Here is a 15,564-nt window from a genome sequence, read left to right on the forward strand (position 1 = left end):
GCTCTGTCTGCGCCGGTGGTGGCCAAAAAGCAAATCGAAACTCCTCAATGAGTTCACCTTCAGATACATAGTTTGTCCCTCTTCTCTGAAGATTTATTTTACCAGGTTGACGTTTGGACACAATGAACGGCTCTCTGGACACTTCTTCCAACGTGGAAACCATAAGGCTGAAGCGAGGACCGGCTGGTAAGGAGATAATTAGTGGGACTGTTACCAGTGGATAGCACCACTAGCTAGCTGCGAAAGCTAGCAAAAATCATCGCTGTCAGGCTGTGCTCAGTGTCCTGAAGCTAAAGGCTAATTTGCAAATAAAAGCGACCAAACCTCCGCGTCGTTGTGGCGTAAATGGAGGAAGTAGATTATCGAGGCCAACTGAGTATTAGCAGCTGCCTTATTTGCAAAGGAAAAGCTGATTTATGCACTTTGACCCAGTGTTAAAATCTTTAAAAGTTATCGGCCCTATCACGCTGATGGACAGCTCGTTCATAGACACCAGTGGTTTATTTATTTTACAGACTCGCTTACACTCGGTTATGTAACATTTTGTCAGGTTGGTCTTGCTTTTAATCTGCTCGTCTAAGTAGCAGTGCAGCTTTGGAAGATTTCCTCTTGAACTGTGATCTACTTGGATAAATATTATTGATTGGGTCAGCAGCTGCTGGTCTGGTGAACCTGATTATATACTGATTACACTAATGTATTTTCTTTTGAGGCTTGGGTTTCAATATAGTTGGGGGCGTGGACCAGCAGTATGTGTACAATGACAGTGGTGTATACGTGTCTAAAATCAAAGAAGATGGAGCTGCAGGCCAGGACGGAAGACTACAGGAGGGCGACAAGATCCTCTCGGTAATAAAAGCGTCATGTTTTTGCTTTGGACTGAAAAAGACACATTTGAAGAGATGTCATGCATTCACCATGGCCTTTTCTCTTAACAGCTCACTAATAGAAAATGAAACCAAATATATGCTGCAGAACGGGTTGGAAGTGAGCTTTTATTTATTTATTAACTTTAATATTTCTAGATAAACGGAGCTGTGCTAGAAGGCCGGACACACAAAGCCGTGGTGGAGCTGTTTCGGACAGCTGGGGAGGAAGTGGAGCTCCTTATACAGAAAAAGGTCAGGAGTCAGGAGCTACACTCTCAGATCAGAGAGACTGACTGCTTGTTATGTGGTCTCAGTAGCTCTAGAGCATTATTGTTTCAAGCTTTATGTTATTAAGACAATTTTAAAATTAATTCTGAATTTCACTGGTAACAAGAGTAGTGGTGATGTGCGAGTGTCAGCAGGTTTTTATAAACAGTCTCACTGCTGCAAGCTAAGGAGGACGGAGAGGTGCATCATGCAAAACAAGTCTGTAAAAGTTTATAGCTCTGCTGGAGGAATTTAAATTGCTGATTGCCCTTTAGCATCTTTTAATGTTTCTTGAATTCAAAGTGAGAAATAAGCAAAAAATAAGTCTGGCAATGCCAATACAAACAAAAAACACCAAAACATAAAGAAGAACTGCTACCAGTTAGTGCAGTACAGTGCGCCTCCAAGCGTATCAGATCCTTTCTGTTAAAACTGTTTCCTGACGGTTATGCAAATCAGTGATGTCATGAACATACCTGTAGAGATAAGCATCTTTAAACTGCGCGTGAGAGTTTTACTTTCCGTCGGTTGTTGAGCTTAAAATAAGTGTGCGTATGTGCACGCATGTATAAACAACCACAGAAGATACGTTTTCTCTGTCCACCACAAACATTTGTGTCAGTATCCCCTCAGTGCAACTTTAATCTTTGCTCCTTTTTATGTCTTGCAGGAATCCCACCACATGAACGGCTCCACAGGCTCTGAGTCCGAACACCAGTCTCCTGCGTCTATTCTGGGATTACTGGCAGTGTTAACGGGAGCTGCCGCAATCCTCTTTTACATTTACAGGCGGCGCGCTTAGAAAGCGCAATGTCTGTACATAATTTTTAGGATCAAAAACCATTGCTAAATGCCAACTACATGAGAGAGGGAACAAAATGTGAAAAGTAGATCTTGTTTTTGCGATTAGCAGGTGCTGGTGTCACTGATGAGGTCCCCCCCCACACACATACGTGCATATTTTGTGATTAATGATAGCTTTTTGATACCCCTCCTATGCAAAAAGTCTTACCACAGAGATGAGATAACTTTTATTAGGTAGCTTTACGATGGTAAGTAAAAGAAGGGTGTATACATTCCTGCTGCTGGACTGAGTTTCTCAGGCAGAAAAAAATGGCTGCTTGTATATGCAAAACTATTTAATCTTTGGATAGAGTCTGACTGCTTGAACCTGATCATTATAAACTGAAAGAGTGTTTAGGTTCAGTCACTTGTAGGCATCTAAGCCTCCATCATTGAATGGGGGATCTCTCTGAACTCTACCTTCATGCTTCACACACATAGGTTTGATTTTCATTTTGAAGTGTTGCACAGAATTGTGGGAGGAGCAGCACCCTAATGTGGTGTTTATCAGGAGCTGTGGCAACTGATGAAAGCAGTTGCTGTGATAAAAGCTCATAATGGACTTTTTTTTTGTGTGCCTTTTTCCTGTTTGCAAAGAAACGGAGGAGATTGCGTTGCTTCATTTTGCTCTCAAAATGAAAATCAGACCCATCCGCCCTCACTGTAGCCTGTTAAAAGACCAGAACCTATAATGAGCCAGTCGTCTCTCTTAAATGTTTAAAAATAGACATCAGATATATTATTACATAAAAAAAATATTTTATTTAAAGACTTCTGGTGACTGAAATTTATTGAAAACCTTACTCAAGCAGGAGGAAATGGTGTATTTATTGGGGACTGTTTTCAGCTGCAGATGAATACACATTCAGTGTTCTAATGAGCATTCCAAGTACAGGAAGTTGTGTGTGGGATTAACATTACTTGGTGCAACAGAGCAGCTGGATGACAGCGTAGAGCCCTGTGGCTCAGACAGCTAACCTATGAGAAGATGGGTTAGTGAAATCACCTAATATTTGGTTATTAGTCTGTGACACTTGTCCACAGTTTGGTAATATGAACTCAGTAGTATGAATTTGGTACCTTAGAAAAAAACTCTTGGTCAGGCCACTCAGGGTGAACCGCTGATCTGAAATCAGGCTCATTTCTTCAGGCTGAAACACTCATCTTATTGCGATTTGAGGCCAGTGTGTATAAAGACACTAAACCTCCTGCTGAGCTTGAACATAGATGAACATACGAAAGAAATTGTTTGTATTTGTCTGACGGACCAAACAGCAGCTCGACACTGAAACGCAGCTAAGAAACGATTTGCTGTCAGCCTCTGTAGATGTTTTTACGTTTCTTCTTGCACTAGCCACAATCATGCAACTCCTCCATTAAGGACCATAGTGCAAGTAAAGAAGAAGTGAATCGTGTCCACTGTGGTGGTGTGTGGTCTGTAAATACATTTCATGTTGCTCTGCTGAGTGAGACGGTAGGATGTAAAGTATCTCAGAGAAAGAGATGTGAAAAGTGTAATAAAATATGCAAATACTGTGTGTTTGTCATCCAGCAGGCAACTATTAAAATTCATGAAGAATTAACTGGTGTGTGTGTGTGTGTGTGTGTGGGGGGGGTGATTTTTAGTTTGGGGTTATTTGGGGGGTGGAGGTCGATCTTTAAGGCAAGTAATGTTTTACTTAAGTGAATAAAAACAAGACGCTAGTGGAAGATTGCACAAAATAAAAAGTACTCAATAAGGAACGTCAGAGAGAACTGCAAATTCAGGATGTTTAGAATTGTGAGCCATTTAATTATAAACTACAATGTTGTGTTTAGCTTTGAGGGTCAAACCTGAGGTGACTTTAAGCAGGTGAATTACTAATTCAAGGGGGAGGTTGAGTTTTAATATATATATATATATATATAAATATATACGTTTAAAGCAAATATAGCAAGTTAGTATATGTTTCATCATCATCTGCATGTGTATTAATTGTGCTATCCTATTTCATGTAATCCTCTCTGTAGATTGAAAATAGTTTGATCTGTAATTGTATTTATTTGTTCCAAACAAAGTGCCCATCCAGCCATTATACTTTATCATAAGCGGATTAATTTATTCATCCAAATTTACTTCTAAGTTTCTAAAATGATAGTAAATTAGGAATGCGTGCACATCTTAAGTTTTTAATGTAGTCTAAGTAGTTTTTTTTTTTTCATGTTTTTTTTATTTAAAGTTATTGGTTAGTGAGTTTCGTTTTTTTAAAACTGAGATTTCCGAAACACGAAAACAAATAATTTCATTATTTGACATTAAAGAGAAATTATAAATTATCTCTTTTTTCCTTTTTATTTCTTTTTTTGGTTGGAATTTTGGACGTTGACCAACACCGGATGTGGTCTGTTTGTTTTTCAAAGTAAAAGTGGATTTGCGAATATTAAGAGTATTTTTTTCCTTTTTGTGTCAAATGTAGCACCAGTTGAGTTTTTTTTAAGTACACAAAACGCTGAAATTGTTTCTCTCACTTTAAACCGAGTGTTCCCTAAATCGGTGTAAGTTGGAGGTGGAACATTAAGAGCATTTCAGTCTGTCGAGCGGGCTGACAGAAATAGTAAAGAGGTGTCTTTTGTAACAAAATGTGCTCCTGTACTCCCACCAGCGGCTCTGTCTCCCATCAGCTGTTGGAGGATGCCTTGCAGGCACATATGATGTAATCAACCGGGGAGGCAGAGCCAGAGCTGGATAATAGCCGCACAATACGGATGCATCTCGGCCGCTTCGGGACTTGGTGAAACCGATTTGGAAGCCTTCGTGGAGCGGTCTCGGGGAGAGGATCGGCGATGTTTTGGGGGTCGTATCGCGGAGGTTTGAGTCTGCTGTCCTCCCTTCTCTACGAAGAGGATGTTTGATGCTGACCAGCAGTAGCAGCAGCACCGGCTGGGGATGCTCCTGCTGAACTTGACTCCCCTATCAGCTGTAATTAACCGCCATGGCCCAGGAGTCTTTCCCTCCCGCAGTTGCTCCATCATCCTCCGCGTGAAAATGGCCCGCACTCCGCCTCCATCCTCGACTTCCATCTGCTCTAGCTGTCGCCTTTTCGCTCATGATGACAGGAGGGCACCCGCCTCGGATTTCAGCGCATGCAGGGCCTTCGTGTCGACTATGGATCACATCATCACCCCTGATCTGATGCTGTGAGCTGAGTGCCGTGGTTGCTGTTATTACGCAAAGGCGCCTGCTGCCACCATCGATTTCCCTTAACAGCTGATTATATTTCGGGGCTCGGAGATGGGCCTCTTTCATTGCTGCACCTCGCTTTGCCCTGCTCGGATCTGAGTTCCTGACCGTACTTGCCGTAATGGCTCTGTGACATCTATCTCAGCCCTCAGCTGCCCACTTTCTTTAGACTTTTACGCGCGGAGCTGCGTCCATGCAGTTTTGTTGCCTTGTGGGGGAATGAGCATCGGCCGTCCCTCCTGCAGAGGTCTGCCCGTTGCAGCTCCTGCCTTCCACCGTGTGGCCCTGTGACTCCACCGGGTGAGGAGGTGCTGACAACCTTAAAACGCGGACTAAGGTTTGCCTTTCCAGCTCAGGTTAAAACCATGGCTAATGAACCCGTCATCCTTAACGTGTATGATATGGTAAGGATCCACCTGAACCAAAGTGCACTCACTTTCTGTTTTCTTTTTAGTCACTGTCCTCTGTTTGGTATTTACACTCAGAACAATGGCTTGGGGAGTGAAGGAATCCACATGTGCTCATGCTTTGAAAACCAGGGAGTGGGGTACCTGCAGCAAAGTCCACTCTTACAGTATCACTTTTAAAGCTGAGGTTTCCACTTCACATTCTTGTAGTGTCACACTAAAACAAAGCATTTTTTTGTATAATTTTTTGCTGTTACACCCACCTTCAAAGATTTACTGCAACGCCAAGTGAAGAAGAGCCTGGGTGGTTTCGTAGCCGCTCAGCATGTAGGTTGGTCTGCTGCAGACGTGACTACATTGTTTTATTCTAGGCATTATTTAACTGTGAGCCCCATTTGGCAGGTGGAATCATTTATCTCTGACATTTAAATTGAAGAAAGTAAGAAAGAAAAGAAGAATGATAGGAAAATTTTGTTTTATAGGCCACTAGGCAACCACAGACCTGTGAAACAAGAGACTCCCTCAATCTTCTGACCTCTGTCTCTGTGCCTGGGATTCACATCATATGTATACACAAACACACCAGCAAAGGACAAGGGTCCTCATTCAGACTTGGACCCAGTGGCTGTTTTCGCAGACTGTACTGCTGAGCAGTGTCCTGTGTGAATCTTATGCAGAATTCCTCCATTTAGATTGAAACAATGTTATCATTTAGCAGCATGCAGACAAATAAAATACGATTCTGTGCAACAAAAAACACAGAATGTGTTGTAAATTCAGGGATTTCACTCAGTATCCAAGACAAAGTTTGATAATAAAGCAAAATGGTGGACTTTAGCTACATCTCAAAGCCAGGACAGAAGAGAATTTTAAAAATATATATAAAAAAAACATTCATGAGTAATTAAGTAATTTGCAGAAATCTTGAGGCATGTGTCATTTCTTTATATTTTGAGGATCCCGACTTTCTTGTAAACTTTAAAGTGGTCATCAGCAATAGTTCTCCAAGCTTTCTGAAGGTCCTTCAGAGTTTTTCTGTAGACATTTGGTGCGTTTTCACTCATTTTCAGGCCACTTTTTATACACGACTGTTTTCAGAAGTGTTTTTTGTTTTTTTTAATCCACTTACCACAGACCTATGAATCATTCAAGCATAAAAAAAGCATTTAACTCAAGGGATGAACCAGACGGACAGCTTAGCAAAGAACCCATTTTAAACTGTATCTTTAGGCACTTTTGTTACTAACAGCCTGTCATGAAAAAAATTGTTCTTTTGTTGACTCTATGAAAAATGGCAAATATAAAACAATTTGACAGGCATAACATTTTTTGTACTAATAAGGCACCAAAACAGCTATCAGTCAAAACCTTGTCATATCTCAGGATGCTGTACAATGTGTTCTTTAAAAAATAAGATAAGTGGACAAGTGGAGGACAAAAGAAGTGTCAGCCTTAAAAACTATCTACAGCAGATTAAAAGTATGTGAAAGTTATTAAGAATTAGGGGGAATCCAACAAAGACCTGACACAGGTCAGAGAAAAGTACCATCATATTGTGAGACACCATGTAATACCACGTGGAAAGCATCTGACAGCACCTTCATTTTTCAGCATGACAGTAATCCCACTGTATATGCAGTAAAAACCTGGATAGAAAAAACATGCAAGAGTCATAGACTGGTCTCCACAAAGCCTGGAGAACTGTTCCTGAAGATTTCTTAAAGGGAAGGTTCTCACTTGTAAAATAAAACTGTAGAGCTTATATTTAAAGCAAGAAATTTCCCCACTAGGTATTTGAATCCCACATTTTTCTATTCTTAGTGAAGTTAAATATTTCAACAAGTGCTTTCATCTCCAAGCTTTAAGACTGTTTGGAGAAGGAATACAGTCATGATTCACACCAGAACTGAGAGTGTATACTGGCACGCACTTGCGTACAACCACAAACGAAGCCAGGTGCAGCTTTGGACCTGGCAGCTTCCTCCTGATAACTTCAAACTATCTCACAGATGAGGATCTCATTGTGACAGCAGAAGTAACAGCTGCTTAAACAGCTGATTAAATTCCAGGGTGGTGGCTCCACTGGGCTGGGACTTAACAGGTCATGTTGTTGTTGTTAAACTGGGAGAAAGTGATCACGAGGGCGGTGACAGCCAAAGTCAGCCTTAAATAATTTGTGGGGAATTCAGCACGACAAGAAGAGGAAGCAGCAGGATGAGAGTAAATCGACGAGGATGATGAATCAATCATCTCTGAAATGAAATCTAAGCGATTTGTAGATGTGTGCAGCGATGCATGCTTTATCTGCAAAGGCAGGAAATAAAAGAAAGCTCCGCTAATGGGACTCAGTTGTTTGTGCACTCTCGGGGAAGTCAAGTCATTGGACATGTTTGTCCTTGTAGACTGTTTCCTTCTGGTTGTATTATTCTTCCATCCCTCATGTGAGAGCTAAAAGGCAGGAGGTCACTGCAAAAACATGAGGAGAGCCTGCTGACACGAAGCAGTGCGGTGGAAATGCTTTTATTGTATTATTCTACGTCCGGAAACATGATTTATTATTAATAAGGGACAGCTGGGGTAGCAAAGATGGCTCTTAGCATGTTTTCCCTGGGGTGTCTGAGGATAGGGGAGTGTCGGTGGGTGTTGGGTGAGGGAGCTTTGGACCTTCAGTGAATTATCTCATAACTGTCTGCAGTGAAGGGCAAGCAGGTTGGCTCACAACACCACCATCAAAGGATGATGGGTAAAATTTCCTCCCGTAGTCCAGTCTGTGATTGATCGCAATGCTGTTCTGTGGCAAATCTATCCATCACTGGGCATTCTCAGTGGATGCTGGTATGCCAATGCTTTTGCAATCTGAATAGAAATGTGTAGGTAAAGCCAACAAATGCACTGATTCGTGCTCTAAAGTGCAGGTAAATTAAATTAAATACTTTCTACCAACAGTAGGAGGAGTATTCTGCTACAGGACAGGCATTTTATGCTAAACTAAAAACCTTGCAACAGTCAGATGACCTGCACACAACATGGAGAAATAAAGCACATAGACATGTGCTAATAGGAATCCTCACATCACTGACACGCAAATTAAATCTGCACATTTGTTGGTTTAATTGAACATTATAAAAAAGTGAACTTTAGAGCCGCTGGCGGGAAGGCTTCGTCACCTTTGTACAGAGCAAGCTTCTGGTATAGCTTTACTGCACAGGCCTATACAAACAGTACAGAGAGTAAGTGTATTCTAAAAATGCCAAGAAAGTTGAAAAATGTCCAAAATGCACTAAAAGATGCATGTGCAGTCAAAGCCATTCACTTCTTATTTGGTAATAAAGTATAAGACAGTGCTATTATAGATCGCAGTGTGATTCTGCAGGGCAGCCGCATGGTTTCTCCTTCCTGACTCTTTCCTTCTCTCTGTGTTTCTCTGCAGTATTGGATAAACGAATACACGTCCAATCTGGGCATTGGTGTCTTCCACTCAGGCATTGAGATTTATGGGAGAGGTAAGAATGGAGCTTCCTGTATGTCTCTGAAATCCAAGTTAGTGGCATCAGAATAACACTACGAGTGGAAACTCGGAGCGGTGCATCACTGCACAGATGAAGTCTGGTTTTAAAAATGGAATAACGGGTTATGTTCCTAATATCATGACCCCATTTCCCTGGGTTGAGTCATCACTGACTCACTGTGTGTGTGTGTGTGTGTTTGGTTTTAAAATAGAGGCAGAAACCAGCATGAAACCAGATCACTGGGAATCCATTACATCCTTGCAACTGGAAATATTGGCTCTCTGCACAGAGAAATATGATGATAGCGAAAATATGGGCTTTACTAGGAGAGGAAATGACTCCATTAATGGAATTTACTCATAATAACCTGAGTTTGAATTAATGACCCATGAATTAAATATACTGCCACTGATCTAACGCTACTTTGGACCTAATAATAAAGTATAAAACGCGTAGACTTGGTTGCATTTAGTCCATCTTTTGGACAAAATCAGGTGGAGGTTTTATTGGTGTAGTTTAGTTAACTTAGTATTTACTAACTTGCATTTAGCTACATGTTTAAGCATCTCTATGCAATACTTTGTTGATCACAGTTTTTCCTAAGAAGGCTGTAAACAAAGGGCTGAGAGACATGCAATTAAACAGGCCTAATGATTTAAGAACAGTGTGTCTGTGATTAATTGTGTGCTTCTGTGTAATTACAGTTGCTCAGTGCTTTCATTCAAAGCGCTAACCTGTGTTTTGCCTCTTTGTCCTCTGCCACACAGAATTTGCATATGGAGGCCATCCATACCCTTTCAGTGGCATCTTTGAAATCAACCCCGGCAATGCTGCCGAACTGGGAGAGACATTCAAATTCAAGTGAGCGTGCTCCATTTTAGCATACAGTGCACTGTGATGCTGTTAATGGTGGAGGTGAGTGTGCTCACGTAACTCTTTCTGCTTTTAAACAGGGAGGCCATTGTTTTGGGCACCACTGACTTCACAGAGGAGGACATAGATAAAATCATGGAGGAGCTCGGTAAAGAGTTCAAAGGGAACGCCTACCATCTAATGCACAAAAACTGCAACCACTTCTCCTCCTCGCTGTCTGAGGTCAGTCTCATACAACTATGTTCCTCTAGGTCTAAGTAAAAACCTGTAAAAAAGACAAAAGAAATCTTCCTTTTCAAGCGAAAATTTGTGCACAGGAATACATTTAGAGCTACACATCGAAGGTCAGTTAAGTCATTACAAGCAGTCTTAGTGAAAGTTGTAAAAGTGCCTTCTGTGGTTCAGGAGGTTCATTCAGCATCAAACTACCACAGGAGAAGAACAATAAAAGGACAAACAGTTTAGTAGTTGTAAAGCATCCAGCTTTGGGGTTTTATATCTAGATAAAGATATTCAGACGTTAACACGAAGACACAGACAAAGAAGGCCTGCAGGTCAAAGACAAAAGAGAAGGATGAGGCAGAGGAAGGAAAAATTAGGGAAACCCTGAGGGAAGTAAACACATGAAGAACAATAAACTCAAAGTAGAAACTGTAATTCCATGGAAACTAGACTATAACACTGTCTGTAAAAGAATAATTTAAAAAACAGAAGCATTCTATAAAGGAAGAAAAACAGAAACTCAAAATTAAAGCTATGCAAGAAGTCCCGAGTCACAATAATCGAAAAATAGCAAAGACCCTAGGATTATGACAGATAGAAGGTTATCACCTTTGCTAAGATAACTTAATATGTTTTGTTTAACAACACATTGCCTGTTTGTAATTTTTTAGTAATGCTTTGTAAGCATCGTGTCAAGCAGTCATACCACCAAAATCCACACTAGGAATTTCAGTCATGAATGAAATGGTATTTGTTGAGGTAGGAACTTTTTGAAGACAACCCTTGCTGTCCTTTTCCTCCGGCACCATTATGAGGTCAGCAATTTGGGGTTTTGGGGTTCGTGTAGTATTATGCAAATGTTCTTTTCAAACACGTGCCTGCAAAGTTAACTACGAGGTATGAAATATGTCTGTGAAGGTTCTCAGTCATCCAGGTCATCGTAGTCAAAGGAGCTTGCAAAGAAAAGCGACCCAGCAACACGCTCAGACAAAAACTGGTTCACCCGAAAGACAAAACGCCAAAACACAGACTTAGCAATGTGGTGTATGCTGCACAGTGCAGCGAGGAATGCCCAGACCTCTACATTGGAGAGACCAAACAGCCACTTCACAAGCGCATGGCACAACACAGAAGAGCCACCTCCACAGGACAAGACTCAGCAGTCCATCTGCATCTGAAGGATAAAGGACACTCTTTCGAGGATGCCAATGTTCACATTTTGGACAGAGAGGACAGATGGTTTGAAAGAGGAGTGAAAGAAGTCCACTGTGAGCGACCATCTTTGAACAGAGGCGGTGGTTTACGACACCAACTCTCTGCCATCTATAATCCAGTTTTGAGATCCCTTCCCAGACGCCTTAACGCCCACTCACATCCTGGGCCATCTGATCTCAGGAATTCGCATGATAAGGTGGGGCCAGGTTTCACAATGAACTCACCCGAAACTCTGGCTGATTGGGACCCACACCCATTTTCACACCTTGGCATGGGCGATTAGAGGATCATCAGGGGGTCCTTTTGTCCCTCTGTGGGGGGATACTCCCACTAGGTTTAAATCTGGGACTCCCCACCATTTGACCTTAGAACTGAAGAAGCTTCTTGGATGAGAGGTGAAACGTCTTCAAGTAACTTAAAGAAGTCCAGACGCTTTTCTTTGCAAGCTCCTTTGGCTTCGAGGTATGAAGTAGATAAAGTGCTTAAAGTGGACAAAATAAAGAAATCCCTGTATGAATGTGAGCATCGCTAAGGGCACTAATGCACTAGTCTTAGTCGTTTTTTCTGCCTCTTTATTGGTGGCTTACCAATAAAAACCCAATTAAAGAAAAAACATCCTGCAGTAGCATTGCATTACTTGGTCAAGCTGCATCTTGGGAAATGTAGGATGTACCCCAAAAAGCTGTAAGGAAATCTCAAAAAAAAATTGGGATTTCCTTACCTGGATGATTGAGCGTGCATCAAAACAAAATGTAGGATACTAACTGCAGGCGAAAGCACATTAAATCCGACTTTTTTGTCCCTATGCGACCCATATCCGATCATGGTATGTCAGTGTGAACAGCACAAATCTGATATGTCCAAATCCGACCTGGGTCACTTTCGCATGTGGTCCTGAATCCGATACATATCTGATGTTTTAGAAAGCGACTGTTGTTTGAACGGTCATGTCGCATTAAATCCGTCTTTTACGTCACTGACACAAGACAGACGCCAATTATCAGTGCCGGAGAAGACAACGTGAACGCTTCCTGGCCATCCAGTGTAGATAGTGAAACTGTTTGGAAGACAACGTTGGAGAAACGTGAACATTTTATTTGTACTGTATAATCTGCAGATTCTGACAGAAATCTGCAACTATCCTTTGAAGCACTGCTCCTCTAAAACAGCAATACGGATAATTATTAGGCCATACTGAGGTCTTGGGCCATGGTCCATTTACTGAGGTCTGCTAGTCAGCCGCTAGACTTTAACTTCATTATACATAAAGAGAAATAAGGAACACATCCACATAACCGTCTATAACCACATTTTCTTCTAATGTTTAAATGCCTTATGCTCTAAAACAGCTAAAACAAAGACAGTATGTGGGATACAGCTCTTATCATCACTTATTCAAACTTTTTTCAGTTGCTGTGTGGACGGGAAATCCCCCGCTGGGTCAACAGACTGGCGTACTTCAGCTCCTGCATCCCTTTCCTGCAGAGCTGCCTACCCAAGGAGTGGTTAACCCCGGCCGCCCTGCAGAGCCACATCAGCCTCGGCCTTCACAAAGAGGAGCATAACGAGTCGAGCGACGAGGACCCTTCGTCGCCGTCTGGAGCCACAGCCGCTGGCTCGGGCTCCTCCCACAGCTGTCGTCACACCAGAGTGTGACGTGACCTCTGGACCTTCTCACCACTGCTTCTGATGGCATTTGTAGGCTTGAACAACCACCTGACCTCATACTGTTTGTCCTCTGCGTAAAAGAGGCAGGAAAAGAAGAGTTTCCTTTTTGAAAAGAGAGCTGCTGCCAGAGACTTCAGGCCTACAGACTTACAGAGAAGCCGTTTGTCCTTTCAGCAGACGACAGCATGACGAGGGCGTGCTTTTCCCTGAGCCCTGAAGTGCGTGTCTGATTTTGACAGTGACTACTTGTAGATCTGAAGTTTGTAGTATGTTATTATTAGTCTTTTCCACAAACTTTGAAATCTTTGTCAGCCTTGTTCCCTGCCCTGCCTTCAGAGCTGCTTTTGTAGAATGACCACATAGACACTGGATGGTTACGTCAGCAGGAATCTGCTCGACTCCAACAAGTTCTCGTTCGATAACCTCTATGTGGCCTTTGCCTGATGTTGTTGATTCGGCTTTCTTTGTTTGGAACTTTTCTTTGGCCATTTTAGAGGGTTAACGGGTAAAAAAAAAAAGGAAAAAGATTTGATTGTTCCCTGAGTTCAATCTGAGTGAGTAAAAGTCCTGCATGTGGAAAGAAATTAACAAAAGATCCCACTTAACTTACTTCAGATAGAAGCTCCTTCTTCTATTTTTTAAAGCGATTACCTTCGTTCAAGCTTGTTTTAAACATAGACGGTTTGAAACAATCAAGGGCAAACAGTGCCGCTGTGCACACAGCCTCGGACAGCCCAGTCACGACCTGTGAACATCTCAGAGACACAAACACAAAGAAAGTCAAGCTGCTACTCTGACAAATATTGACTTTGTGACCCAGAACACATTTTGTCTATACTTTTATATCCAAGTGATCTTTATATTATAAAGGTGCGTTAACTTACAGAAAGGGAAAATAGACATTTACAGACAGATTTCCCCTGGATGACATCTTTTTCACCTTTGAGACCGAGCTGCCACGAGAAAGAACGACAGACATTCAGTGTTTCCTCTAAATTGCAGAAGTCATTAAAGATAATGTTCTTTTTAAATACCCCCGTTGGCTCTCTTGCCTAGATTTAAAATACAACATAAAGTCCATGTTATGCCTCTACAGTTAATATTGAGTTACAGCCAGCAGGTAAACATCACTGAAGCTCACAGTTATATTGTGTTTGTTTAATCAGACTAAGGCGTAGGACTGGAAAAAAAGACCTGTGGGTCTTTTTCTTGACTGGGACCAGTCACAGAGAGACACACAGTGTTTGTGAGTATTAAACAAGCCATATACAACATGTTAGAGGTGTTAGCGGAGGATTATGTGACCTTTTTACAGAACCATGCTAGTCCTTGTAACTAGTTCCTGTCATACTAAACTGAGGTAGACAGTTTCTTAGATATGAATCCTATGAACATTAGACTGGTGATAATATCGCAACAGTATAAAAGAGCATTTTTCCTAATATAAAACTGTTAACTAAGTACATATTATATTGATTGATTTCCCCAGTGATGTTTTTACAGAAAGTATTTGAGCCTTTTAAAATAATGAGTCATTATGAGGAGATAGAGAGAGAGAAGCTCACGTTCTCAGAGGGGGGGAATTGTGATGTCGTAAAATTAGTTCCAGTCACTGCAGGTTTAGCATACATGTCAGTAAAAGACGACATCAATGACTTTGGACCCTGATTAAGAAACTGTTACAACGATGAAGACCTGCTCCTTGCTTGAAGAAGACGAGGCCACGTGTTTGAATCTTTGTTCCCCACCTCTCCTGCTGTGGTGCGTTGAAGGACAGCTTTCTTTTCTCAGGAAGGAAATCACATACTTGTAGTAGTGACAGTCATCCCGTTCATAAATGGGCTCAAAAGTGCAAATTAACTTTTTCATTTTATTTTCTTCTTGTTCATAAATAAGCTACCGTATCTCCCTATATGTTGGCATATTCTTAGTTTTTTTGAAGTGTGCTGTGATCAACTTTTTGGTTCATTTTGAGTTGATAGGGAGAGGGAGTGTACAGTGATCAGTACTACATGCTCAAAAGTCTTCAACACTTTCTACAAAGCAAACCAGACAGGTTTTTTTTTCTGTTGTACTGTGTCAACCTAAACCTTGTATTTGTTTTTCCTAACCCAGGACAATTTTAACAATGATGATAGTGCTAGAATAAAAGAGATGGAATCCTAAGTGATGCCTGGCTTCTTCTGTTATAGTCCAAAATATGGGCACTGGAGGACCATAACACATATATTTGTATATTTCAAATTATCATTCACATTTTTAGTATAAAATACTTATTCTTTTATCTTTTGGATGTTCAGTACTGTGAAAGAATCATGAACCACCCCTCATTTCTTTATATTTTAATAGGAAAAGGTGAAAGAGGTGCAGCAATTTATTTAAATGTGCAAAGATACATGGAAATACAAGAACAGGGTTTGTACAGTTTTAATGAGTTTGTTGAAGCAGAGAAATTGATGACAATGTTGCAA

The 15,564-nt window shown here is 41.3% G+C and overlaps 1 protein-coding gene across 1 annotated transcript; it reads left to right on the forward strand.

Moving 5' to 3' along the window:
• Positions 1-10: 10 nt before the first annotated feature.
• Positions 11-15,248, forward strand: LOC308389658 (uncharacterized protein). The gene is made up of 10 exons (XM_080871149.1): positions 11-186; positions 713-849; positions 1,026-1,121; positions 1,807-1,928; positions 4,980-5,156; positions 5,321-5,603; positions 9,037-9,109; positions 9,883-9,976; positions 10,069-10,210; positions 12,836-15,248. Exons 1-10 carry the CDS (start codon positions 123-125, stop codon positions 13,079-13,081), a joined length of 1,434 nt encoding a protein of 477 aa, XP_080727275.1. The 5' UTR covers positions 11-122; the 3' UTR covers positions 13,082-15,248.
• The last annotated feature ends 316 nt before the right edge of the window (positions 15,249-15,564 follow it).

Source organism: Rhamphochromis sp. 'chilingali' (genome assembly GCF_963969265.1).
Source record: "Rhamphochromis sp. 'chilingali' genome assembly, chromosome: 21".
Lineage (NCBI taxonomy): Eukaryota > Metazoa > Chordata > Actinopteri > Cichliformes > Cichlidae > Rhamphochromis > Rhamphochromis sp. 'chilingali'.

Bases quoted from the DNA above. Each gene is read 5' to 3' on its own strand.
- LOC308389658 (XM_080871149.1), top strand. From the start codon at position 123: ATGAACGGCTCTCTGGACACTTCTTCCAACGTGGAAACCATAAGGCTG. The intron at 187-712 runs GTAAGGAGATAA...TTTTCTTTTGAG, and splicing joins GCTGAAGCGAGGACCGGCTG to GCTTGGGTTTCAATATAGTT. The intron at 850-1,025 runs GTAATAAAAGCG...TAATATTTCTAG, and splicing joins AGGGCGACAAGATCCTCTCG to ATAAACGGAGCTGTGCTAGA.